Genomic DNA, 27,528 nt, shown 5'->3' on the forward strand with positions numbered 1-27,528 from the left:
GGAGGAGGATGGGTCCTGTGCGTGCTCAGCGGCCGAAAGGGCAGAAGAGCATCATCATCAGCCTATAAAAGAGACTCCAACACGCCAGAGGCAGCTTCCTCGTGCTCTTGCTCCCCGCGAGCTGCCTGTGAGGCGTCGAGTCCAGCGCGCACGTCGCAGCGGCTCTCCTCTCCTCTGCGCTCACGCTTTTTTTTTTGTTTTTTTTTTGTGTGTGCTCTTTTTATAGAAACAGCTTTCACTTTTTCTTCTAGTTTTCACGCTCTTCGCTGCTCTGTCATGCATTTTGGACGGCGTGGATCTCAACGCATAAACTTGATTAAACGAAGCGTGGCGGCGCGCAACTTGACGTAAAGTTGACAATATGAGCAAAATCCCGATTCCGTCTGCGTTACAGACAACACGCAAGTAGTCTGCACTGTGGTCATGGACTATGGATGCTTTAAGTCTGTCCGTGAACGCGGTGTCCTACACTGTGGCGGCTGAGCTGAGCCCGATCGATGACCCGTTCACTGGACCCATCCACAACATCGCGCCGTGGAACTTCACCATTTTGGCCCTGCTCATGTTTGTGGTCACCTCCCTTTCTCTGAGCGAAAACTTCCTCGTCATGTTTGCCACATACAAGTTCAAACAACTCAGACAGCCGCTGAACTACATCATAGTGAATTTGGCCATAGCTGACTTTCTGGTCTCCCTCACAGGAGGACTCATAAGTTTCCTGACTAATGCCAGAGGATATTTCTTCCTGGGCCGTTGGGCTTGTGTGGTGGAGGGCTTTGCTGTCACTTTTTTCGGTAGGTGCATGTCTTATTACTTTTACTCAGTTGCATGGTTGTGTCACACAACTGACTTTGTGAAATAATGCTGTCATCTGCTTGTCAGGTTGGGGGGTGGGGGGCGGGAGGGGGGGGGGGGGGGGGGAACAACCAACAAAGCAAACAAAACCAAGATGAAGTTAATGAAGACCTGAAACTGCAGTTTCGACTGCATTAATAAGGTAGAAATAACCTGTATCTTGACTTACTGTATCTAAGACAAAATGACTCAGGACTTTCTTCGGACTTGGGTCAAGGTTAAGACTTGAGACGTGCACAGTGACTTGATCTATCTCTAGTTGTGTGTGAACTTCCAGCTTCAGGTGTCAGCGTTGGAACATTGTTTTCTTCAAACCCCTTTAAATATGATTAATAATACGCTCCGCATGACGCAAAAGTTGGCATCATCATTGCATCTATAACACCTGTTTATCATACCTTCTTTGCCATAATAGACCAGCAGACCCAGTTCACTGTCAAGAGTGTTGAAGAATGTTCATGATAGTCAAAATAGTCATCAGAGTTAAGGAACACACCCAATGTCCAATTTTACTCGAGATAGTCACCGTTGAACATTAAAATCAAACTTATCAATATGCGCGAGTACACTTGCCTGGACAATGTACTAACATCCAGGGTCCTGCGTTGTTTTAACAGATGAATTTATTTTTTTGTGGTGGGGGGTTGAGAGCTAGGCGGCACGGTGGCCGACTGGTTAGAGCGTCTGTCTCCCAGTTCTGAGGAGTGGGGTTCAATCCCTGGCCCCGCCTGTGTGGAGTTTGCATATTCTCCCCTGTCCTGGTGTCCCTGCTCTCCTGTAATATGCCTCAAATGGAACACTGCACCCGAAACAAAGTCAGTGTGGCCAAAACGCAGAATTTCATGCGCTCAGCGGTTTATCACTGTGCCCAATTGATCAAGTGAGTTTCCAGCACCGTGACCACAGATTATGTTCAACAAAGTCAGCGAACTGGTCCAAGATCTGTGGTGAGAGTCTGCTGAGGTCAGAATACAGTAAAAGTGGATTCAGCCAACGGCTCCCGATTGGATTTGGTCATAAAGTTAAAAATCCTGCCTTGGCACCATGAATGGTCGGCAGGTTACAGATGAATAAATCAAACGATTTCCTAATTACAGAGTTTGGAAATATTACTGTCAATGTCAAATGTTAAAATATTCTGCAGACACTATGATAAATCTAATGCAATTATGTAAGGATATTATGCAAAAGTAAGTTTCCTCTATTACAAACTAAAATCCTCCAAGCAGAATTATACTGTGCCGTGTTAACTCGTACATATAGAAACACTTAAGGTATTGAGCAATATAGACGTTCCGAAATCCCCAAAACGTGAATTCACTTAAAAAAAAATATTGTAGTACATTTTTCTAGTACACATGGATACATTTTTCTTTGGGGAATTATGACTACTTAGCCAGTGCAGCATTATTAAGATATAAGATATTTTGAAACAAAGGGCAGCTTTAATGGTGGCACAAAACACAATGGGTCTGATTTGCTAATGGTGTGTGCTTACACAAACAGACGCAAATGTGATCGCTCACGCAATTGTGATGTGAAAGCTGATCTACTAACCAGGCACACCCAAGATTTCGTAGACAAACGTGCTCAGTTCATTTTGCGCATTCTCTGAAGAATATATGCAAATATATCAAATTCAGCATGCACAATGTGGTTTGTCAAATTTGAGACGAATCGTAATGGCTAATTTCACATCTTTAAATACCGCGTCTGAAAGGAAGGTGCAAACAGCACCGCTGTGTATAAAAATGAGGAGTAGGCACAGGCAAAGTGAGAGGCGACCGGGTAAAAATCCCGGCCCGCCTGTGTGGAGTTTGCATGTTATCCCTGTGCCTGCGTGGGTTTTCTCCAGGTACTCCGGTTTGGTCCCATCCACCCATCCATCCATTTTCTGAGCCGCTTCTCCCCACTAGGGTCGCGGGCGTGCTGCAGCCTATCCCAGCTGTCATCGGGCAGGAGGCGGGGTACACCCTGAACTGGTTGCCAGCCAATCGCAGGGCACATACAAACAAACAACCATTCGCACTCACAGTCACACCTACGGGCAATTTAGTCTCCAATTGATGCATGTTTTTGGGATGTGGGAGGAAACCGGAGTGCCCGGAGAAAACCCACGCAGGCACGGGAGAACATGCAAACTCCACACAGGCGGGACCAGGGATTGAACCCGGGTCCTCAGAACTGTGAACTGTGAGGCTGACGCTCTAACCAGTCGCCCACCGTGCCGCCGGTTTGGTCCCACATCCCCCAAAACATGTGTGGTAGGTTGATTGAACTCTAAATTGCCCGTAGGTGTGAGTGCTAATGGTTGTTTGTTTAAATGTGCCCTGCGATGGGCTGGCGACCAGTTCAGGGTGTAGCCCGCCTCTCGCCCGAAGACAGCTGGGAAACAAAATGTCTTTTATGCCGTGCTGGCTTCACCAAAATTATTTTCTCTAACTAAGTTTGTTTGTCTTCCAATAACACTTCTAATTCCATCACTTCACTTTTCTTTTTGCGCTTGCTGTGCACTCCCAAATGTTCCAAAGTGAAAACCATCAGCGCTACCTGAAGCAGAAAGTTCACTTTTTAAATACAGCTGTCTCTACCACTTTTACACCCGTTGCGAATAGATTGTGCAAATCTGCAAATATTTTTGCGTGAGTGAAGTTTACTGCCCGGTATTTGAGATGTTAGTAAAAGATTAGTAAATCACACACAACGCAGCCTCGACCATTGCGTGTGTTAGTGTAAACGCAATTGACCGCCCGCTGTTTGGGATCTGAGTAAATCAGGCGTCATGTGTTTGGAAGATGACCAAAAAAAAAAAAAAAAAAAAAAAAAAAAACTCTTACATAATATATTAGCCCTGGGGGTATTATAGTTATGTGTAATCAATAGCTGCGATTGGCTGGCGACCAGGTCAGAGTGTACCGCCCGATGGTAGCTGGGATAGGCTCCAGGATGCCCGCGATCCAAGTGAGGATAAGCGGTACAGAAAATGGATGGACGTCAATAGTATTGGAGAATTCAGTCGTGACTAGTCTCGTTTTAGGGGCCGACGGCTGTGTCACTGTTTGTGGTCACCTGCGTTGGCGTGTAATGACAAATTAGAAATTGATTAAGATGAGCCGGATGAATAGTCTTCCCAATTATTTTGCTCACAATGTCAGTATTGAATAGATTAAGAGGCCGTGGTAACAAGATAAATTAATGTTCATGCGTGTGTGTTTGTCTTTCTATAATCAGTGCACCATTTTGACTTTTGTGGTTAGAAAAAAAAAAGACACAAAAGTGTCAGTTTCATTAGTGAATCTTTTTATCAGCTCATGTTTTTAACACGGGAAACATAATTGAACATCCTGGTTTCCACCACTCCCTTTTTTTCCTCTGCACTAAGCTCAGACACTGAGGGTCTGTGGTTGTGCAGAGAAAGGTAATTACCCGCTTGGTGAGAGCGAGTTATTACCATAATTAAAGGGAGCTTTTTTTTTTTCAGTCCATCATGAGGTAGCCTAATTCAACCACTGCTTCATTTAACTATTTCTATCATAAGTACCTTACTTACACATCGTTGGCTTCACAGAATCGAGATGTGTTCCAAACAATAATAAATAGCTGCACTGTAAGAGTTGTAACCAGGCCATCCCAGCTCCATATGTTACAAAGCATAACATAACAAAATGGAATCAAAATTTCAGTTAAGAGAGGGAAGATGCAGAAATCACACCCATCACACACGCTTAACATTATAACGTTAAGGAAATCTTTTATGTAATTGAATTACTGTATTGGATTGCAAATGAGACACACTGAGCGGTGATTATCACAGATATTAAAATGAACTTTTAAATGGGCATGGTGTTGTCTTCTGCGAAGCTGGATAAAGGAAAGTCTGGACACACTTTGAGGTGAGCGCATTGCTTCATCATTGGTTAAATATGTCGCATGATTTATGAACGTCATATTTTTGACCTTTTGCAAATTGATTTTTGGCAAAATGGTTTGTTTTCAGCCTGTAAGCTGTTCTGCTCTTCCCAGACAAGGGATTTGGTTTAATAATCCTATTTCTTTTCAAGTTCACTAACTGGCCGAGGTGATAATGTGTTTAAGATAAAATATACATGCAGTATATTTTGAGGGTTCTGTAGAAAATATCCCTTAAAAATGTATTTTTAAAATTATTATTATTATTTTTTTAATAGTTACTTGCGTTGTAAGTCGAGAGGGTAAAAAAGTATGGCGCCTGCACGTGCATGTCACTGTCCAGACTTTCCTATATACTGCCTTAGTCTTCTGCGGCTGGGCCACCGTGACCGACCTCCTGCTGTTCGCCTCAGGAATTGTAGCCCTGTGGTCTCTGGCCGTTCTGTCCTTCGAACGATTCTTCGTGATCTGCCGACCTCTGGGTAACATTCGACTGCAAGCCAAACACGCCGTCACGGGTCTGCTCTTCGTCTGGATCTTTTCCTTCGTTTGGACCTTCCCTCCAGTGCTGGGCTGGAACAGATACACTGTCAGCAAGATTGGAACAACCTGTGAGCCTGACTGGTAAGAAACGTCCATGTCTCAACAACAGTATATATGACTTTAAACCTTAACGTACCGTAACTGAAAATTTAAGTTGACTTACAGTATTTCATAAATAGGGCTGCACGGTGGTTCCAGATGCCTAGAGTACATTATTGATTTAACTGAATTCTGGGGGCAGCAGCCAATCCGACAACTGGGTAAAGAGACCATTTAATAACCAAAATAATACTCGTTATATCGTGGTTCACCTATTATGGATTGAGTCCATTGTGGATTTTTTTTTCATATTCATATCGTGCATAATTTGGCATGTTGTGTGATTCCGAGTGTATGCTGTAATTTTTGTGTGTGTGATAAAATAATCGCTTCGTAGCCAAAAAAATTAACGTAAAAAAAAAAAAAAATAATAAAAAAAAAAATCATGAAACAAATTTACATAGTGTACAGTACTACTGAGCATGTTTAAAAGAGTTGAAAAGGTGTCTAAGAGTATAGAACGTGTTTATAAGAGTAAGTAAGTAAGTGAACACATAAGAGAGGTTAACAGGAGTGTGGGAAATATCAATAAGAGTCTGGGGAGGTTCATATAGCTTTAAAATCTGCAGATTTCATCTATTGCAGGTATGGTCTGGAACTTCCACGATAAACGAGCGATTACTGTAACATTTATTTGTCAATGCATCCCACTTGTGCTATTGGAATTACAGCATAGAGTAGTTGTGTGTTTACTGCCACGACACAGATTTGTTCTATGGGTGTGTCTCAAAAGGCTGTGAAACAAAATATTAAGTTAAGGGCACTGTCATTGTTGTCCAGGCCAGCATCATCATTATTATTATTATTATTATTTGTTTTTAAATTCTGTTGGACTTAAATAAATAAACAAACAAATACATAAATGAAAAACAATTTCCTGCTTTCGTTAGTTAATTCATTTTAGTACTTTAAACATAATACATTTAGTGTGTCATTTGTTCGTTTCAAGTTCTCTTTGTGACCAATATGGCCTTTATTCTTTTTTTTTTTTAATGAAAGGGTACCTACTATTTTAGCCTACGTGAGTTGAATGTTTGATTTTTTGTTATGAGCAGTAGTAGTACTTGATATCTTATAATGTGCCAGAAATTTGCATCAATTGTCATATGCCAGTTTTTAAAAGGACATATTTTAGCTTACTTTACTGGCAAAAAAGTAATTTTGCTAAAACAAGTGTGATTGATGTTAAGAGGTCAAAATATTTGAGTCAAAGAAGGTTGACGCTAATTTGAACGTACAATATCAATTCAAAGACACAGTTAGGTTTTTGTATAAATGTAGTTATATTGCTTCCATTAATTTCCAAGCTGAGAGAGCTAAGAGTCTTGTATGTTGTGCTTTAAATATTTTACCAAAATGGACTTGAGTGACATTACATAAAGAAGTGAGAAAAGCTGTTATGACAAAGCAATTGGGATAATACACTTGCTGAGCAACTTACTTTTGGAATGTGTAGGTTATACTGTATATGTGTATGTCATAAACAATCGAAGGACGCTCTGTTAAATACATTGCGGTAGCCTCCATTTATTTCTAATTTGCTTTTCATTTACATACAAAATACATACTGTATACCGAGAAATGCGCATAAAATACTTCATAATGTAGAAAAAATGCACATCATTTACAGTTATTACAGATCGCATTAACATACAGTAATAGTGACCCTACTGACATTTTTTCGATGGCATGCTGTTTCAGCAAAACACAAACAAAAGACTTAAAGCTGCCAGTCATAAATTCGCTCCGCATGAATGTGTCTGTAGGTAAAAGTCAAGAGGGAGTGAACGCTGACCTTGCCTTGAAGGGTGCCATCTGGGTCATACCATTTACTGGAGCTGCTTAAATCAAGGAATGCACATAGGGGGTTGTTGGGTGTTAGACTGCGAGGAAACCACTGTTCAGATGTAGTCTTAGCCGGATGCTTAAGTCCAGGCACGACAAGCTCACGGCCCGCGCAGGATCAATTTGAAGTCAGCATGACATTGGCCCGCACAACGACATCAGCCAAACGTGCAGATAATTCCATGCGGAGCGTCTTCTTACGACTATACAGTACTCAGTGTTAGGGGTGTGGGGATACGACAGGTACCAGTTTCAAAGGAGCCACATGGCTACTTACCTACCCGCTCGTGCATTTTAAGTACTAGTAACTGTTACTGCCAATTTTGGAAACTGTTTGTTGTCGATTGAATGAAGACGCATTGCCAAAGAACTCGTGGTTGTGTCCGCACAAATCTGACCGCAAAAAGTGAAAGTGAAAGGTGAACAACAACAACAACGAAAAGAACACCGACCTCTTATTTGATCGGAGGCAACGACGTCAACAGGAATACTTTTCAGATTCTTATGGGGTGAGTTTTCATCAACATTATCTACGTTACATTAGTTTTTATTCGAAGTTTTGACAAAGTTCCTCATGGTTGTTACAGCGCAAATCTGACAGCAAAAAGTGTTTTGGGTGTCGGAAATCACACGTTTATAGGATTTGCACAAAATAGAAAACGATATTGATGTGATTTACTTTTACTATCATCCTTGTTTTCTGTGAAGTTTGAAGTAAATCTGATGATGTGCTTGTTCTTCTGTTTGTTGTATAAAGCTAGCTGTCTTAGTTGGCTTGGCGGCAACCGTCGCAGTTACGATCTCAAAATCCCTGGATGATCGCGATTTCAGCAAGTGCTGGCGATCATATGGCAATTTACTTTGGATATGGACTATTTTTGGTGTCGTAGGCAAAGAATTTTGGTGAAAAAAATCAATGACCGCTGCCGACATCCCCCGTAGCTTGTGCCCTAGCAGTTTGCTAATCTTCCTGGGGTCCACATGTACACAGCACACAGTACAAATAACAGATTAGTACACCACATAAGTGCATCAATACAGTAGTTACACATGATTTATTTATACGGAAGTTACTCAAAATGCATGCCACAGAGTCGAACAAGTAAACAACATTAACACAAAAAAACCTCCACAATAATTAATAATTTGGTAAAATATAAAATCAAATACTGTTGAAACTAAAATTGTATTGTAATCCTATCAGATGAAAAGGGTATCAATTGGATATAATAAAACCAAATAGCAGGCATGTCAAACTCGCAGTCCGGGGGCTACATACAACCCGCCACATCATTTCAGTGGCCATCGAAAAAACAAATCATTTTGATCAACTTCCACAATTCTTGCCCAAATCTGTACTCAAATGTTCTTTCACCAAACTCCTTTACAGTAACTTGAATAATAGTTGAACAAACAAGGATCCTTTACATTTACATGGTTTCACGGTCATAATGGCCATCTGAGGGAAACTGTACCAACAATGTGGCCCACGCCAAGAATGAGTTTGACGTCCCAGCTTTAAGCCACTATAATTAAGAACTCACCTTAGGGAGACATAGACAAAAACAACACGATTCATCTCTGGCTGTGAGTTCTGTGAGAAAAAATAGCATTTGGTGCCTGAATGTTAGAATGCTCCTACATGCACAGTCAGGATCCATTTTAAAAGCCTAATTTAGGTGTGCGTCCTCATATGATCACTGAGTGCATTTTAATATTGAGTGCTGGTTGGCTTTGAAATGCTTAAAACCATACGTTGAAAAATAGCAATTGGTTTGCAGATTGATTTGAGAAAGAAGAAGAAACGAAACAACTGCTGGTATTCAGCCATTTACTTTCAAATTACCACCGATTTTCTTACAAATTACTTTTTAGACAGACACACAGATGAAGACATTGAAAAATATCAATTTACAGCGTGGATTGGAGACAGTTGGACAGCCATCTCGAAAAATGAAGGCAATACAAAAGTTTCTTAAAACGCCTACTTGTTTCTTGGCCAGCAGGGGGACACTAGCGATTCAGAGTCAGAGAAAGAAATCACGCAGTCTCATGTAAGAATCAACCCTAAATCACAACTGGAATGAGATTGCATCACAAAAAAATGTCCCTCACTTTCAATTAAGTGTAACAGAACAAGGAAAAGATGTCAGAGTGAGGGGGCAATGCAGATTGTTGCAGCCCTTGAGCAGTCAGGGCATTCAGTGCCTTGCTCAAGATCACTAAGTAACCAGATTAATTTGGTCCAAACATTTGTAAATCTGGTGTGGCGGGCGGTGTAAATCTGCGCGGAGGCTTATTAGAGTGGATTTTCATAATCCTGCACAGGCCCAAGACAACATATTAAATAAAGAGCACTCTGTACCATCGTGGGCGTTAACACATCTGACTTCATTTGCCACCAATCAAAGCGGCTCTTCACATTCCCTTTAAATGTGGTGCCGTGACAGTCTCGCATGGGGACATTTCTGCGGGGAACAGGACACGGCGAGCCATATGTGACTGGAGCATTGTCGCTGCTCTTGACCAGTGTGCGACAGATAACGTGAGCGGGTAAACTTATTAAATCGAGAATGAGCTGCTGATAACCGCTTTTGAGTTAAATATGTCCGCGTAACTCATGTCTCTATCCACACCCCTGAACGTTTGTGTGCCCCCCTACAGCTGCGTACTGGCCAGTGGGATGATTAAAAAATATAATAATGATGGTAATAATAATAATGCATTCAATGAATTGATATATTCTATGATTCAGAGGGTTTTATGGCCGCTGTTCACATATTTATGAATGGAACGCATCAGACATCCACCACACATGTCCGCAAATCTATGAATCTGTGAGCCTGTGTGCCCTGATCAAATTCACCAAAATCGTGAATAATAATAATGGATTGAAGAAAGTGAAACTCACACATCCTATACTACTTGTCCCAGTGCCTTAAAAAGTGGGTCCTATAAATGCACTGCAAACTATATGTGAGAAGGCGCAATGGATAACAGCAGAGACCTGTTCTGAGCATTTGGCCATCCATTTGCTACCATTTATCCTGTGCTGGGTCACAGGTGACTGGAACCTATATCACCGCATCACACCACAGAGCTAAAATAACATTTCTTGCCGAACAGTTGAATTATGTTCAATCGCTGCATTGAAGTGCATGTCATAAAACACTGACAAGGGTTTAAGCCATCAGCCGCATCAATTTCTTGTCAAGTTGAAAACTATCTGGATTTGTGTACATATAAACTGTGTTTTACTGCACAGGTGAAGAACTGCTTTTGAACCACATTAAAGTATGAAACAGCAATCATTAATGGGAAGCTCAGCACAGTATGTGTGATATACCAGACTCCATATAAATGAGTAGAATTACCCGGCACGCAGGCATGCACGGACACATGCAAGCACGCACACCTGGTGGTTCCTCTCATTATACAAATCAATCTGGAGTCTGGTTAGACATGTCCCCCTCTCCTTACGTCTGTTGCAAATTTGCATAATTCATTTTTATCAGTCGAGAGGGAGTGATGCTGTACTGTATATCATCACGGTTTTGAATCGATCTTAGATAAACAGATCCAATAAGGGGCGATACGTCGAAAATGCAACGCGGTGTGGCGACACATTCCCAAGTATGTTCCCGAGCCCTATTTGTTTTTTTTCGTGCTTTCTTAATAAAGCATTAAAAAAAAGATATTGCTCATGTTCTTCCCACCTCTTAGCTATTATGAATGGATAGTAAACAGCTAATCAAAATTTGCCCTGTCTGACTTCCGATTGGTTGACTTTGTGGTACATTGGCAGACTGAGAGAGAGAGAGAGAGAGAGAGAGAGAGAGAGAATGAGTGAGCGCACTGTAGCCCCGAAATGACAATTGCCAAAGTTACCCCACTGTGTAAAGATTAGGATAATATACATCCATCCATCCATCCATCCATTTTCTGAGCCACTTCTCCTCACTAGGGTCGCGGGCGTGCTGGAGCCTATCCCAGCTGTCATCGGGCAGGAGGCGGGGTACACCCTGAACTGGTTGCCAGCCAATCGCAGGGCACATACAAACAAACAACATTCGCACTCACATTCACGCCTACGGGCAATTTAGAGTCTCCAATGAATGCATGTTTTTGGGATGTGGGAGGAAACCGGAGTGCCCGGAGAAAACCCACGCAGGCACGGGGAGAACATGCAAACTCCACACAGGCGGGGGGATTGAACACACAGGCGAGGGGATTAAACCTGGGTCCTCAGAACTGTGAGGCTGACGCTCTAACCAGTCGGCCACCGTGCCGCCGGATAATATACAGTATTGTATTATTATTATACTACAAGTATTATTAGTATTTTGTTAGTTTTTTCAAATAATGATTCTGAAGTTAAGCACTTCATTTGAACATGTAACACTTTATTTTTATTTACTTGCTCTTATTTTGAAATTCACAGCCCTACTTTTATTTAGTAAATGAGAAATCACCCATTTGTGTTCCTATGTTTGATTACCCAGGCAGAATTTGTAAGATGGGTAACAATTCTTCATGGTCTTGAAATATGGTTAAAAATGAATGAATGTCAATGGAGGAATGGTATTTAGTTGAATGAAAAATATATAAAAATAAAAAAAATACATATACATACATATAAAAAACATACATTCATATAAAAAAAATATAAAAATACAAAAGAATGTGTCCAAATATAACAAGGGTCTGTCTTGGGATGGAAAATGTTTAAGTTGTACATCAACGATAAATGTACTGACATTCTTAATTTTTCTTGATGACACACACAAAAAAATATTTTTGAAAATAATTTTGTAACTGTAAAAACTGGATCAACAGGGTGGGCAGTTAATTTTTCAAAGTGGAGTGGTTGTCGAGGACCACACTAACATGCCAACCTCGCTTTTGTTAAAAATATGAATTGAATGTCTTGTTATAAAGCAGTAAATTGTACTGTTTTAATAAGATGTTACTGGTGTAGCTATGGTTGATGTAGTTATAATTAGGAAATAAACATTTTCAAATAAAAATGTTTACAAAATTACAGTCAGTCACATTCACCACATATGAACATCCATCCTCAATACCGCTTCTCCTGTTCAGGGTCGTGGTGTGTTGGAGCCTATCCTAGCTGAGTTCAGGCGAAAGGCAGACTACACCGTGAACTGGTTGCCAGTCAGCCGCAGGGCACATATAGACATGGTCATCCACTCACACAAACATTCACACCGTCACTGAGTGGGAACTGAACCCACGTTGCCTGCACAGGTCAGGCAAATGCATCACTACACCATATTCACATTACATCACAATATAATAAACATCCACAGACATCTACAGTGTCCATTTTTGTGTGTGTGTGTGCTGACATTTTGAGCACAAACCACTAACTCATATTAGTTCTTCTTACTTGGGACTCCCAAATCATTACCAGGGCAAATTCCACTATCCCCTCCACCATGCAGGACTATAGTTGACATGGTTGCTATTCGCTTAAAAAAAATAATACAATTAAAAACAAATAATTACTAGAATGGTCAGATATGACAATATCGCTAACTTGGCAAAAAAGAGGTCAAGTCATTGCTTTTGTTCACTTGCACTGCTGACACTTGCACATCAAAATAGAAACTCCACTGTCAGGGTTTTGGAGGCAAGGAAGTGGAGGACCCAAGTGGAGTGAAGCAGGGAGGCCAGGCAGGAGTGCAGGAAGTACAAAATTGATTTATTTAAAAAAAAAAAAAAAAAAAAAAAAAACAACAACAGGCAAATCAGTCATGTGGAAAAATCTAACTAAACAAAAGTCCCAAAACTAATGATCAAAGTAACAAAGAAACACAAAGAAACCCAAAGCAAGACATGACTAGTTATATACCCGAGTGGAATAACCAACGACTTCGACATATGACATTGAACCGACAAGAACTGAAAAAAAAATAAAAAACGGAACTAAATACAAAGAAATTGATGAGAAACAAGGAACACCTAGACAAGACACGAGTGGCTAGTGAGAGCTGATTGGTCGACACAAGGTTGACGAAAACAGGTGGACACAACCAAATGAGCACACGAGACATGAACAACATGGGATTCAGGATCACATGAAACAAAACTAAATATAATCGAAACTAGAACACAGACCATGACATCCACTTTTAAAATAAAAACACCTCAATTTACATTTTATCTTTGACTTCATAAAGACTGAAAAGGCTCATCAGAGATTGTGGACGGGCTGGATGTGGCCTGCGGGCTGTACTTTGCTGAGGTGTGCTGTATAAGTATTAAAATGGAAATAAATAAAGTGGAGATAGCGTTTAGAAAAAGAAAAACAGTTTGGATGTAATATTGGGCCATAGAGTTACAGTAACTGTGAATGTGTGTTCTAGGATGGCAATATGAATTGGAATTCTTGGCGAAAGAACATTTTACATTATTAATGCTACAACATTACACACTCTGCAAAGTAAATTATACAACATATGACTATATCTGGGGTAACACGTACAAGAACCTTCTTCAAAATATATTTAGTCGCTAATGGGAATTTTACGACACTGCTTTTTTTGAAATTGTATTTTTCTTTCTTGTGTGGAACTAAACACGATATGGTTGTGTGTCTACCAGGTATTCATCCGACATCACTGACCACAGCTACATCATCACTTTCTTCTCCACTTGTTTCATTCTGCCTCTTGGACTTATCTTCTTCTGCTATGGAAAGCTCCTGAAGAAGCTCCGGAAGGTCAGTGCTGTGTCTAATGCACTTGGGGAGTGCATTTTAAAAAATTATTATTCACCACAAAAGGGTTAACGCAGAGGGTTAAACTACCCTCCTTCTACCTGTGCAATTTGAGAGCCAAGGGTTCCAACAAGTTCCAATTCACACTTTTAAATGCTATGTTAATTAGTACTCATTGATAGTGTGGTGGTACATTCACCTGACTTAGGTGCAGGCAGTGTGGGTTCAGTTCGCACTCAGTGACGGTGTGAATGTGATAGTGAGTGGTTGTCTGTCTCTACTGTATATGTGCCCTGCAGTTGTCTGGTGACTACAACGGAATATACGAAGGAAATGGCCATAAAAAAAAAACTTCAAATCAAGTTTTAAACCTTAATTCCCAGAAAATACCATTTTTTTTTAATTTCTTAAAATATATCATAATGGCAGCACACCTGGATCACAGTTCTGGGGTCCTGGGTTCGAATCTCAGCTCCTGCCTTCCTGTGTGGAATTTGCGTTGTCCCTGTGATTGTGTGGGTTTTCCTGCAGGTGCGCTGGCTCCTGCCACATTCTGAAACTCATGCATGTTTGGTTAATTGAATATTGAATAGTGAATTATTATTATGTTGTAATTATAATTGTACATGCTGTATTATAATACCATTCTGTATAGTATTTTTATAATTTGTGAATAAAATATCGATCGATCGGTCTGCCTTTGGTATAAATGTGTATAAAAGTGAGTATGAATGGTTGTTTGTCTGTATGTGCCTTGTGATTGGCTGGCTACCAGTCCAGAGTGTGCCCCGCCTCTCATCCAAGGTCAGCTGAAACAGGATCCAGTTCACCCGCGATCTTAATATGAGTGCTATAGAAAATGGATAGATGGCAATATTATAATAATAATGATGCCTTTCTTTCATGATATGAAACTATAACTTTGTCTTTAAAATTAAATTTAACCATAAGTTTTTCAACATCAATGATATTTAAAACATAAATATTCCACACATATACTATTGGGCACATGTCAAGAATCATAGTAATGTCATTGTAACGTGAGGCGACAAATTGGTATTGTATTCTTAATGTACGTATTCTGTACGTATGGAATGTGTGCCATTTCTTTTTGTTGCATTATTGGGCCCATCACAGATGCACAAGGGAACTGACATCCGAAAACTTCGTCGGTCTTTTGTTTCATGACCTGTTGAGGATAAGACCAAACATACTGATTTGTCTGACCTTATCATAATGTAAATGCAATAGTGTACTTAAAACTGGCTTTCAAGTACACTTTATTTTGACTTGTCAAAATCCTATCAGCAATAGCTAAAATCCAAATAAAATCAACAACCTTTTTTTTTCCCCCTTCTAGGTGTCCCATGGTCGTCTGGCCACTGCCAGGAAACCGGAGCGTCAGGTGACCCGTATGGTCGTAGTCATGATTATAGCGTTCATGGTGGCATGGACACCATATGCAGTCTTTGCTATATTGGTTACAATTCATCCAAGCATTGAACTGGATGCGAGGTTGGCTTCCATCCCTGCCTTCTTCTCTAAGACAGCTGCGGTGTATAACCCAATCATCTACGTGTTCATGAACAGACAGGTAACATTTCCACACACTATTTGGCTCAATATAAGTGATTGAACAAATATTTACAGAGTGTAGTTTGTATAAAAGAAACAAATTGACTGGAAGAAGTTTAATAAAAGAAGCCATTGCTAAGGTGCCTTTACTATACTTTACTATACTGTACTATACTATACTATACTATACTAGAGTCCATCAATCTATCTATACTAGAGTCCGTAAATCTATCTATCCATTTTCTTCTACTTATCCTTGTGTGATAATTTGTTGGTCATTTGATCATTTGAAATATAATGCAAGAAACACTCTTTGGAGGCTGGTGATGTTTTGGTCTCTGTATTTTGTTTTTTCAAGACAGCAAGCAATAGACTTCTCATGTGATCATCTGAAATGATCAGAAACTCGAGGTCTTGATGACACCATGAGGTTTTCCCCTAATATTATGTATACCTAAATGTTATACCCCTCCTTGAGCCGTCACGTTATCGTGGTGGAGGAGTTTGTGTGTCACAATGAGCTAAGTTGTCTGTTACTTTATGCCACTGGCAGATTCACCCATGGCAAACAGGTCCTAGGTGAGGGACCAGACAAAGCACGGCTCAAAGACCCCTTATGATGATGACAAAAAATTGACTCAGGTTTCCCTTGCCCGGACGCGGGTCACCGGGGCCCCCCTCTGGAGCCAGACCTGGAGGTGGGCCTTGAAGGTGAGCGCCTGGTGGCCGGACATCGAGTCTGAGTGAACCATGTTCCGCGCCTCCATTGCTGAGGCGGCCGACCGGAGCTGTGGCCGTAAGGTGGTTGGTGTCTGTCGTGGCGGCAAGCCCCGAAACCGTTGGTGGACACCAACGGTGAGGGATGCCGTTAAGCTGAAGAAGGAGTCATATGGGGCCTTTTTGGCCTGTGGGACTCCTGAGGGAGCTGATGGGTACCGGCTGGCCAAGCGGAATGCAGCTTTGGTGGTCGCTGAAGCAAAAACTCAAGCATGGGAGGAGTTCTGCGAGGCCATGGAGAAAGACTTCCGGACGGCTTCGAAGAAATTCTGGTCCACCATCCGGCGTCTCAGGAGGGGGAAGCAGTGCACCATCAACACTGTGTATAGTGCGGATGGGGCGCTGCTGACCTCGACTCGGGATGTTGTGAGCGGTGGGGAGAATAATTTGAACAAAAAGCGGGGGGATATGCTTCTAGATCAACGAAAAATTTTGTACGGACGTCACGGAGCTCAGCACACACTGCAGCCCGCATTTGGAGTCGCTGTTTTTGAACTGTAAGCCATTCTACTCGCCGCGTGAGTTTGCATCGTTCATTCTTGCTGGCGCCTATATTCCGCCTCAAGCTAAAACGAACGCCGCACTGCTAACGCTCGCCAAACAAGACCTCATTATTCTCAGGGACTTTAACAAAGCTAAACTCAACCATGAACTCCCTAAATACAAGTAGCACATTGACTGTGTCATGAACGGAACAGAGGATAGGACCCAAAAATGCACAACTCCAAAACAAATGGACAGTTTCCAAAAAGAGAGGTTTAATAGACGGGCATAGGTCGGTACACAGGCAGGCAATCCAAGAAAGGTAACAGTATCCAAAAACATGAAGCAAAGAGGCAAGGTCGATAATCGGAACAGGGTCAAATCTTACTGTGAGTCTGTGACGTGGAAACAAGGAATGCTGGAACGCGACGACAAGGTACAACGAACTGGCAACGAGAGGGAATGAGACACGAGGTTAAATACAATAGGTAATTAGGGTGAACGAGGCACAGGTGGTGAAGTTGCTCACAGGAGCAGGTGTGTGTGAAACAGGGGGGGAAGACAAAACCCGGAACACACACCCACGACAGTCTGTCCTACCAGGGAAAATAACATTTTAGACCACTGCTATACCACGCTAAATAACGCATACCGTGTGATACCTCGTGCAGCCCTGGTCTCGTCTGGTCACTGCTTAATTCCCTTAATACCGACGTACATGCAAGAACTTAAATGCGCGAAGCCTACAGTGAAAACAGTTAAAAAGTGGACCAATGAATCAAAGATAGAACTTCATAGCTGTTTCGACTGCACAGACTGGAGTGTCTTTGAAAATTCAGCTGGCAGCCTGGATGAATATACGAACACTGTCACATCCTATATCAGTTTCTGTGAAGATGTGTGTGTACCAACAAAGTCATTTCGCACCTTCAACAACAACAAGCTGTGGTTCACTGCCAAATTTAAGCAGCTTCGCCAAGCTAAGGAGGACGCATATCAGAGCGGGCACAGGGCCGTGTATAATCACGCTAGGAACCTACTGACTAAAGAAATTAACACTGCAAAGAGGAACTATGCAGCAAAGTTGGAAAAACAGTTTAGCGCTAACGACTCTAAATCAGTCTGGTATGCATTCCAATCGCTGACCAATTACAAGCGACGATCCCCCCAAGCTTGTGTCAACCGTCAAGACCTTCAAGTTCCTGGGAATTAAACTCTCTCAGGACCTGAAGTGGGTGACCAACATTAACTCCGTCCTCAAAAAGGCCCATCAGAGGATGTACTACCTGCGGCTTCTGAGAAAGCACGGCCTGCCACAGGAGCTGCTGAGGCAGTTCTACACAGCGGTCATCGAATCAGTCCTGTGTTCTTCCATCACAGTCTGGTTCGGTGCTGCTACAAAAAAAGGACAAACTCCGACTGCAACGGACAATCAAAACTGCTGAAAGAATTGTCGGTACCCCCCTACCCACCCTTGAGGACTTGCACACTGCCAGAACTAAGACAAGAGCGTGCAAAATCCTCTCGGATCCTCCACATCCCGGTCACCGGCCCTTCCGGCAAGTCCTCATCATCAAGTGAACACCATGGTCCACAGGGATTCCAGTCTAACCTCATCTGTCAGGCTAGCCACCATCACTGCAAACAGGAAGGGATTCAGGACTGATCCCTGATGCAGTCCCACCTACGCCTAAAATTCCTCTCTCACACCAAGAGCACACCTCACCACTGTTCTGCTGCCCTCGTACATGTCCTGTACAATTCAAACACACTTCTCTACCTCTCCAGATTTCCCCATGCAGTAGTACCACAGTTCCTCTCCTATCATAGGCTTTCTCTAGATCTGCAAAGAGACAGTGTAGCTTGTTCTGACCTTCTTTGTAGTACTCAATCTATACTCTCAAGCCAAATAATGCATCTGTGGCACTCTTTCTATGCATGAAACCATACTGTTGCTCGCAAATACTAACATCTGTCCTGAGTCTAGCCTCCACTACCCTTTCCCATAACTTCATTGTGTGGTTCATCAACTTTATTCCTCTACAGTTCCCACAGCTCTCATCACACTTGTTCTTAAAAACGGGCTCCAGCACATTTTTCCTCTGTTCCTCAGGCATCTTCTCACCTGCTAGAATTCTGCTGAACAAGCTGCTCAAAAACTCCACAGCACCTCTTCTAGATGCTTCCATACCTGCATGGAATGTCATCAGGAACAACTGCCTTTCCATTTGTCATCCTTTTTCAGCCTCCTCTTTAGTTCCTTTCCACCTTCTCTCTCATTTTCCTCATTCATCAACTCCTCAAAGTATTTTTCCATCTTCCAGCACACTACTGGCACCAGTCAACACGTTTCCATTTCTATCCTTAATCACCCTAACCTAATCCATATCCTTCCCATCTCTATACCTCTCTCTGGCCAACCTGTATAGATCTTTTTCTCCTTGTTTAGTATCCAACCTGGCATACATGTCATCATATGCTTCTTCTTGTGCTCTTTGCTACCTCTACCTTCGCCTTTCGTTGCATGTCCATGTATTCCTTTCTCCTCTCCTCAGTCCTCTGTGTCCCACTTCTTCTTGGCTAACCTCTTCCCTTGTATGATTTCCTGTACTTTAAGGTTCCACCACAAAATCCCCTTTTCCCCTTCCCTACCAGAATATACACAAAGTACTTCTCTGCTTGTCTCTCCGATCACCTCGGCTGTAGTGGTTCAGTCTTCTGGAAGTTCCTCCTGTCTACCAAGAGCTTGTCTCACCTCTTCCCGAAAAGATGCACAACACTCTTCCTTTCTCAGCTTCCACCACATGGTTCTCTACTCTGCCTTTTTCTTCTTCATCTTCCTCCCACCACCAGATTTATTTTACACACCACCATCCTATGCTGTCTAGCCACACTCTCCCCTACCACTACCTTACAGTCAGTAACCTCCTTCAGATTACATCATCTGTACAAGATGTAATCCACCTGTGTGTGTCTACCTCCACTCTGGTAGGGCACCCTATGTTCCTGCCTCTTCTGGAAGAAAGTGTTCACTAGAGCCATTTCCATCATTTTTGCAAGGTCTACCACCATCTGTCCCTCCAAGTTCGTTTTCCGGATGCCGAATTTACCCATCACTTCTTCATCACCCCAGTTTCCTTCACCAACATGTCCTTTATAATCTGCACCAATCACAACTCTCTCTCTGTCTGGGATGCTCAGAACTACTTTGTCTAGCTCCTTCCAGAATTTCTCTTACATCTCTAGGTCACATCCTACTTGTGGGGCAACCCATTAATTAAATTATACATAACGCCCTCAATTTCAAGTTTCAGCCTCATCACTCCATCAGTCACTCTTTTAACCTCCAAGAAATTCTTAGCTAACTCTTCCTTTAAAATAACTTATTTTCCCATCCACACCATGGTAAAATAATTTTAACCCTGCCCCTAAACTTCTAGCCATACGGCCTTTCCACCTGGTCTCCTGGACACACAATATATAAACCTTCCTCCTAATTATCATGTCAACTAACTCCCGAGGTTTTCCTGTCATATTTTCAACTTCCAAAGTTCCAAAGACTATGCTTTCCTCTTCTCTTTCTGCCAAAGAACCCGCTTTCCACCTTCTGCTTCATCTTCGACCCACAGTAGCTGAATTTCCACTGGACCCCTGTAGGTTAACGGCGCTGGTGGCAGATGTTGATAACCATGACTGATCTAGTATGGAATTCTTTGGATTAACGCTCACATTTGTTTGGCAAGGTTTTAAGTCGGATGCCCTTCCTGACACAACTCTCTGCATTTATCCGGGCCTGGGACCGGCCTACAGTTTGCACTGGCTAGTGCCCCCCATGGGGCTGAATTTCTTGCTACTATAATTATATATTTATATTTATGTATAAATCCCTGAAATGGAACATTTGCGTGTCTGTTGTGCACATTCACACAACGGTCGCGGCCTTGCGCATTCAGATAATTACATGCATGGTAATGTCAGTGCCAGATTCTGGGACCACGTCAGTTGCGTTTAACACAAACGGCCGTGGGAAGTGGGTCTACGGTCTTCAACTTCACACTCTGGCTGTCCGGCTATCCACCTCTGCCAGCAAATTTGTGGGTAGAAATCCACTGGCCATTTTATTTCAGTACCTTACACACACTCACAGGACAATGAGCAGGGAAACAGCCGTCTTAGATTGGTAGTGTGAAAGGGGTTTAAGATTGAGATTTAAGGAATTTGGATTGTAGCTACAGCTTTAGATGTGTAATAGTGTAGTAGTAGTGTAGCTTTAACCTTAATAAAGAAGTTGATGATTCCACTCAATTGTGGTATACAACAACATTAAAATATAAGCCTGAAACACTGTTTTACTTGCAAATACAATAGTCTTTAAGGTTAATTACCTGCATTTGAAGACAAGTGGTTATGTAGTATCGTAAGACCAACTCCGAGATACAGCAAAAGCTATTTCTCTTTTCAATAAGGTGAAAAAAGTGGTTATACTAAGTGTGATTGCACAGACCTTGTGGTCCAGATGTTTTTATAGCTCAGTGCAGTGCAGTTTTCCCCTGATCTGTCATTCTTGGTACATAGTCAAATTGCCTCTCTTAAATGTATTAAAATCAGTTTTGAAGTTGTTCTGCTTGTCAAATTTCAGTCCTTCAAAGTTAAAGTGTCACGGATGGGGTTGTCGAAGGCGAGGAAGACAAAACAAAAACGTGGAGGACCCAAGTACAGGGAAATAGGGAGGCAAGGCAGGAGTCTCAAAAAATTATATTTTATTCCCCAAAAAAGGCAAACAACAAACATGGAAAAAGCAAACTAAACAAAGTCGCACAACAGATAACCAAAGTAACAAAGAAACACTTGAAAAAACTTAAAACTGGAAGCAAAACATGACTGGTAAGTAAGACATGGCAAAGACAGAGACACCTGAAAATGACATACTACAATGAGCTGACAAGAACTGAAAGAAACCAGAGAACTAAATACAAACAGATTGACGAGACAATGAGGAACACCTGGACAAGACACGAGTGGGCGGAGGGAGCTGATTGGTCGACACAAGGCAGAAGGTTGACTAGAACAGGTGGACACAACAACCAAATGAGCACACGACCAACATGAAACACAGGAAAACAAGGAACAAAACTAAACACAACCCAAACCAAAACAGACCATGACATAAAGCCCATTGTGACCTCACAACTGCCCTATTTTCACCAGTGTGATATTTTTGGAATTCATGTCAGCATTTTTGTTTTTATTACATTTGACACAATGAGGAGGTTCTACACAAGGATGAACTCATTAAAAGGTCAAGGAAAAAGTGACAAGATAAAACATAATTTGTAGATCAATCTTTCAGTATCGTGGTTGATTAATATTATGATTACTGCGAGATGCGAAATGACACGTTTTAAAACCTGTGTTTTCAGTTTAAAAAGACTAGAAATTTCTGTCCCGAAAGAGAACGTACCAATGTGAAAAAATTTCCACACTGCTATATTCTCAAAAGAGAATCTACTATATCTGGAGTGAGGTCATTTCATATTTTGTTGTTGTGTTACATATCGTAAAATAACTAGGAGTAAGAGGGGGCCATACAGAATGTAGTGACGGTGCAGGCAGTGTATGGATGCCAGTAAATGGGAAAAAAAAGAAGAAAAAAAACCTCCAAATAATGTTAGTACTCATTGTTTTTGTTTTTTCTGTTTTTTGATGAACTATTGTAGGTGCATCCTCACAATGATGGCAATTAGAAAAAAAACTAGGTATTAGAATGAGAGGCATCTAGAAGTACGTACGATTTCAAACAGGCTATATCTGGTTAAATTTAAGGACAGCATCAAGTCATATTTTGAAGTCAGTTAAGGTTTTGTCATACATTTGTCTTAAGTATACAGTACATACTGTGTAACAGTATGTACTGTATACAGTACATACTGTATAACATATAAGGATGTGTTTAATGATGACTTGTGTTGCTTTTGATTTGTGTTTAGTTCAGGAAGTGCATCATCCAGCTCTTCACCGGCATTGTGGCCATGCCGGAAAGCAATATGAACCAGACATCAGAGCGACCAGGAACCACTGCCGACAGTCAAACAGGAGAAATGGCTGCCATCGCGGCCCGTATCCCCATCGGTGGTACAGGATCGCCCAGGTCTGAAGATTCTCAGACTGACTGTGGCTCCTTTGCTCAGCGCCCCATCCCAGAGAACAAAGTGTGTCCGATCTAAAAGCAAAGCTACTCGCTGCAGCTCTACTCCAACATGTATTTCCTGTCCCAAACCCTTTTGCCATATTGTAGCTTTGGACTTTGTCATTTTCTCTTATTGTGAGGAGAGGGTAGGCTCAAAATATCAATCCAATCAATCAATCAATCAATCAAACTTTATTTGTAAGCTCTTTTCATACAATGGAGTGCAAATGCACACAACTTACCCATTTGATACTTCGTAAATACAAGCTTGTCTTACATTTGTTTCTGCTGGCGGCTACCTTTGTTGTTCTCTTGACCACACTTGCACAACTTCTAGTGTGTCACAAAATACGACCCGTACTTTAACAGACTTGATAGACTTTCATACGGTATCGCCATGAGAATAGAAACTTCTGGCAAATCACGGCATACGTTGGTCGAGGGCTAGTCAGTAATTTTCAAATACCAAAATTCAGCCTTTCATCTACTCTATTGCCTTTGTCTTTCAAGGACCGAGACGAAGCCTGCAGAGGAAGCATTGTTTTACTATGCTGTTTCAGTGCTTTGCTTTGGCAGCACATCTTCAGTCAAATCCACCCGTCAAAAAGTTGGAAACCCCCGTCTGAATTTGTATTCTTTTTGTTTTTGTTCATACTGTGTAGACGAGTGATGGGCAGTGCTTTCATCCATACTGCATGGTCAATGGGAGAGGTCCCAATTGACTGGACTGCTGAGATACAGAGCAATACATTCATGCAGTTAAAATGGGATAAACAAGCACATGAAGATGCACACAATAAACACCATGCTCAGTAGAATTGATCGACACACATCTTAATTTATGAAGAACTCAAAGGTTCAATAAGTTTCCCTTGCATTTTAATGTATCGTATTGCACCAAGCCATTTCGGGCAATTCTATGTTTGGTTGAATTTTGCGAGAAAAGTCAGCAACATGAGCTGTGTGCAAACATCACCAGGCTTTCCTGGTGAATAAAACAAATGACGCTGAGATGACGAATAAGACTACACTGTACTGTACTTTGGAAGCAAGGGTTATTTCGCCAGCGAGCATGAGCATAGCTGATAACTGCTGATTTACCACCCACTGTAATGGACTCGCACAGAAGTTATTGGGTAACACACATAATCCTGACTACTATTTAATCAGAATGAACAACAAACAGGCAGAAAACTGCTCATCAAAGACCTACAGCACTATGAAAAATTATTTGCCTTCTCAAATTCTTATTTTTTTCCCCCCACTCAACAATAAGGAATAGACTGAACGAAAATGGTATCCATGACGGTTCCAAGGCGAAAATCACCACTGACCAAAAACAACATAAAGACTTGTCATACTATTGAAGAAAATAAATAAATAAATCTGAATGATTCCCAAGACTTTTGGGAGGATATTCTATTGACTGACAAGACGAAAGTTGAACTTTTTAGAAAGTGTGTGTCTCAGCACAGATGGCGTAAATGTAATACAGTATTTCAGAAAAAGAACATTATACCAACAGTCAAACATGATGGTGGTAGTGTGATGGTCTGGGACTGCCTTGGCAATTCAGGAGACTTGCTGTGATTGATGGAACCATGAACTTTACTCTCCACCAGAAAATACTGAATTAAAATGTTTGGCCATCAGTTCATCACCTTGCTGAAGTGCTCTTGGGTTGAAATGCTCGAAATCCCTCCAGTGTTGCTGAATTAAAACAATTCTGCAAGGAATAGTGGCCCAAAATATCTCCACAGAGACGTGAAAGACATTGCTAGTTATAAGAAAAGCTTGATTTCAGTTGTTGCTGAGAGTGGCCCAACCAGCTATTAGGTTTAGGGGGCCATTACATTTTCACACAGGACCAGGGAGCTTTGAATATTTTTTTTCCCCTAATGAAAAAAATGACCATTTAAAAACTCAATTTTATGTTTACTTGGGTTATCTTTGTTGTTTTCATTTATTTGATGATCTTAACTATTCAATGGAGAAACTATACAAAAAAGTCAGATTTTGAGAAGAGGGCAAACATTTTTTCACAGCACTCTACCTCTGGCTGTACTAGATACTACAGTACTGGCATCATTACATGATTACATGACACAGGCAGGAAATTAAGTCACAAATTAAATTACAAATTAAACCACCACTACATTTCTTATTAGTATAGGGTTAAGGCGATAACAGTTTCACATGTGATTGTCTGAAACTTCTGTATGTACAGTATGCTTCTAACTTTGTGTTGCAGGTTTGAGACCCTTTCTGTTCCAGCATGACTGTCCCTGTGCACCAAGCAAGGTCTTAAGACTTGCTTGGATGAGTTTGGTGTGGTAGATTTTACTGGCAAATACAGTGCCAACTAAGTCCCATCGAACACCTTCGTGAGATGCAAGGACAGAGATTTTGAGCCAGGCCCTCTTTTCCAACATGAATGACATCTGAGATCATAAATGTTGTAGCTGTTGTGTCTTTTCAGTCCATGTTGGTGTACCAATACAACAGTATTGGCCATATATATATATATATATATATATATATATACTGTATATGTATTGATACATACTGTACATTTGAACTGCACTCTGCTGTTGTTTTATGATAAACTCTCCATGGTAGCATGTTTCAATCCATATTATTGACATTAATCTTGCAAATAATAAGATCATAAGCACAGATCGGTTATCTTCACATACACACATACACAGATGTAAATTGAACAGTGTTCTATTTTTACTTGGCTTTGTGCTGCATGTTTGTTTTATATTTTTGGATGTATGTCCAACACTGTTGTACTCTCAATTGCACAAGATGTTGCACAATGCTCTAAAAGTAATTGTACGGCGTTTGTTGTATACTGACTTTGTGTGTAAATGTGACCAGTCAGGTAGGACAAACTCTGTCAGTACATCTGTGACAAATTCATTGTGTTCCTTTGTCATGGTTATGATTAGAACACACCATTGTGAATCTAAACTGTGACTTATCAGTTATAGAGGATATATTAGGATTTTCACCCATACACTATGAGAACGAGATCGTATGTGTCTGTTGTGTTATTACCCTCAACTTGATATCAGCATCAATTGCATATCTACGGCGTATAGAAATAAAAAATAGAAAATAAATTAGGATAGTTTTAAGAGCATGGCCTAATGTGATTGTCAAGTCGCTTCTGCTGCACGATGGAGATATTTCTCCAAAGATCCGCCCTTTCATGCAATTATCTTGCGCCTGTCAAAACTCATGATGCGTGACATCACTGTGGATGTGTCTGTTTTTTATAAATGAATTATTTCGACCCACACTAGGCTGTCGGTGGCAATATATATGATGGAAACACTACTACTACATACTAGATAGTATAAAGCTAATTGTGCAAGTGTTTTGTTCAATGGGGTAATTTTGGCATATTAACCATATTCAATAAGAATTTTTATTGTGACATTATAAATTATAGTAGAGCAGGAATGCGTAAAGTGCTTGAATGACAATTTCATTTCAGCAGTAGTTTATCTGTAAGTACTTGGCCTTTGAATCCGGAGAGTTATGGCCCAAGCACTCCTGACAAACTGGGCAAAAAAATGGTGACTTGTTGTCAGACAGATGTCAGTCTGCTTCTTGACTACTGTTGAGCAAGGCAAGGAGCGCCCCCACCTCACCCAGCGCAAGAGGTGCAACACTGTTTGCGTGCCTCGACAATATCACTCGGACAGTGTGTGATCTTGTTCTTTGTGTGGAGAGCATTTTAAAAAAAAAAAACATACAACAGATATGTTAAATTTCCCTGTGAGTGATTACAACCAATAAAATAAACAAATAAAAACACCAACAGTATGGGGGCAGGGGGGATTCAGATGATTTGAGAAGTAACTCAAACCTTGCTACTTACGACATGCTAGCAGTTACCTCATTATGATAGTTAGTTCTCAGCAGGATGCTTTAATTATACAGTAGCTCCGAGTGCACATTAATAGGAGGCGCATTCATAATCAGTGCGCCAATTGGAAATGAGGGACTCTACTAAAGAGCCAGTACACCATAAACACCCCTCTTAAATTGTGATCAACCATGGATCCACGTTCTGGTGGATCCATGGAATGGTGGACTACAAACTGGACTGGTTGCCAATCAATCACAGAAACATTGCCTATGGGTCATTCATTGGTAATTTATATCACACCAGCTGCGCAAACGTCTGCTATATATAAACCATTATACTACAATGGCTTTCTACTTTGACTAATACTGATGTTTTAATCCTAGCTCCAAGCACAAGGGAAATAAAGAAGCACCGAATTAAACTCAGTTTGACTGAAGTTTACATAAACAAAATGCTGAAAATATGGCCAGGAAATACAATAGCACACAAACATGTATAGAATCATGGGTACAAAAATAGTCTTGCTTGGCAGAGGGAGCAAAGCTAAATACTACTTAACAAACACTGCTCTCTTTCTACATTTCATACTGTCTACTTACATTAACTAATAGCTAATTTAATGTCAAGTCTTGT

General features: G+C 41.1%; 1 protein-coding gene across 1 annotated transcript; it reads left to right on the forward strand.

The window, feature by feature from the left end:
• Nucleotides 1-283: 283 nt before the first annotated feature.
• Nucleotides 284-27,528, forward strand: valopa (vertebrate ancient long opsin a). The gene is made up of 5 exons (XM_061689687.1): nucleotides 284-794; nucleotides 5,178-5,388; nucleotides 13,876-13,993; nucleotides 15,351-15,584; nucleotides 22,813-27,528. The coding sequence occupies exons 1-5, from the start codon at nucleotides 431-433 to the stop codon at nucleotides 23,047-23,049; spliced, it is 1,164 nt and encodes a 387-aa protein (XP_061545671.1). The 5' UTR covers nucleotides 284-430; the 3' UTR covers nucleotides 23,050-27,528.

Source organism: Phycodurus eques, chromosome 11 (assembly GCF_024500275.1).
Source record: "Phycodurus eques isolate BA_2022a chromosome 11, UOR_Pequ_1.1, whole genome shotgun sequence".
Taxonomy (NCBI): Eukaryota; Metazoa; Chordata; class Actinopteri; order Syngnathiformes; family Syngnathidae; genus Phycodurus; species Phycodurus eques.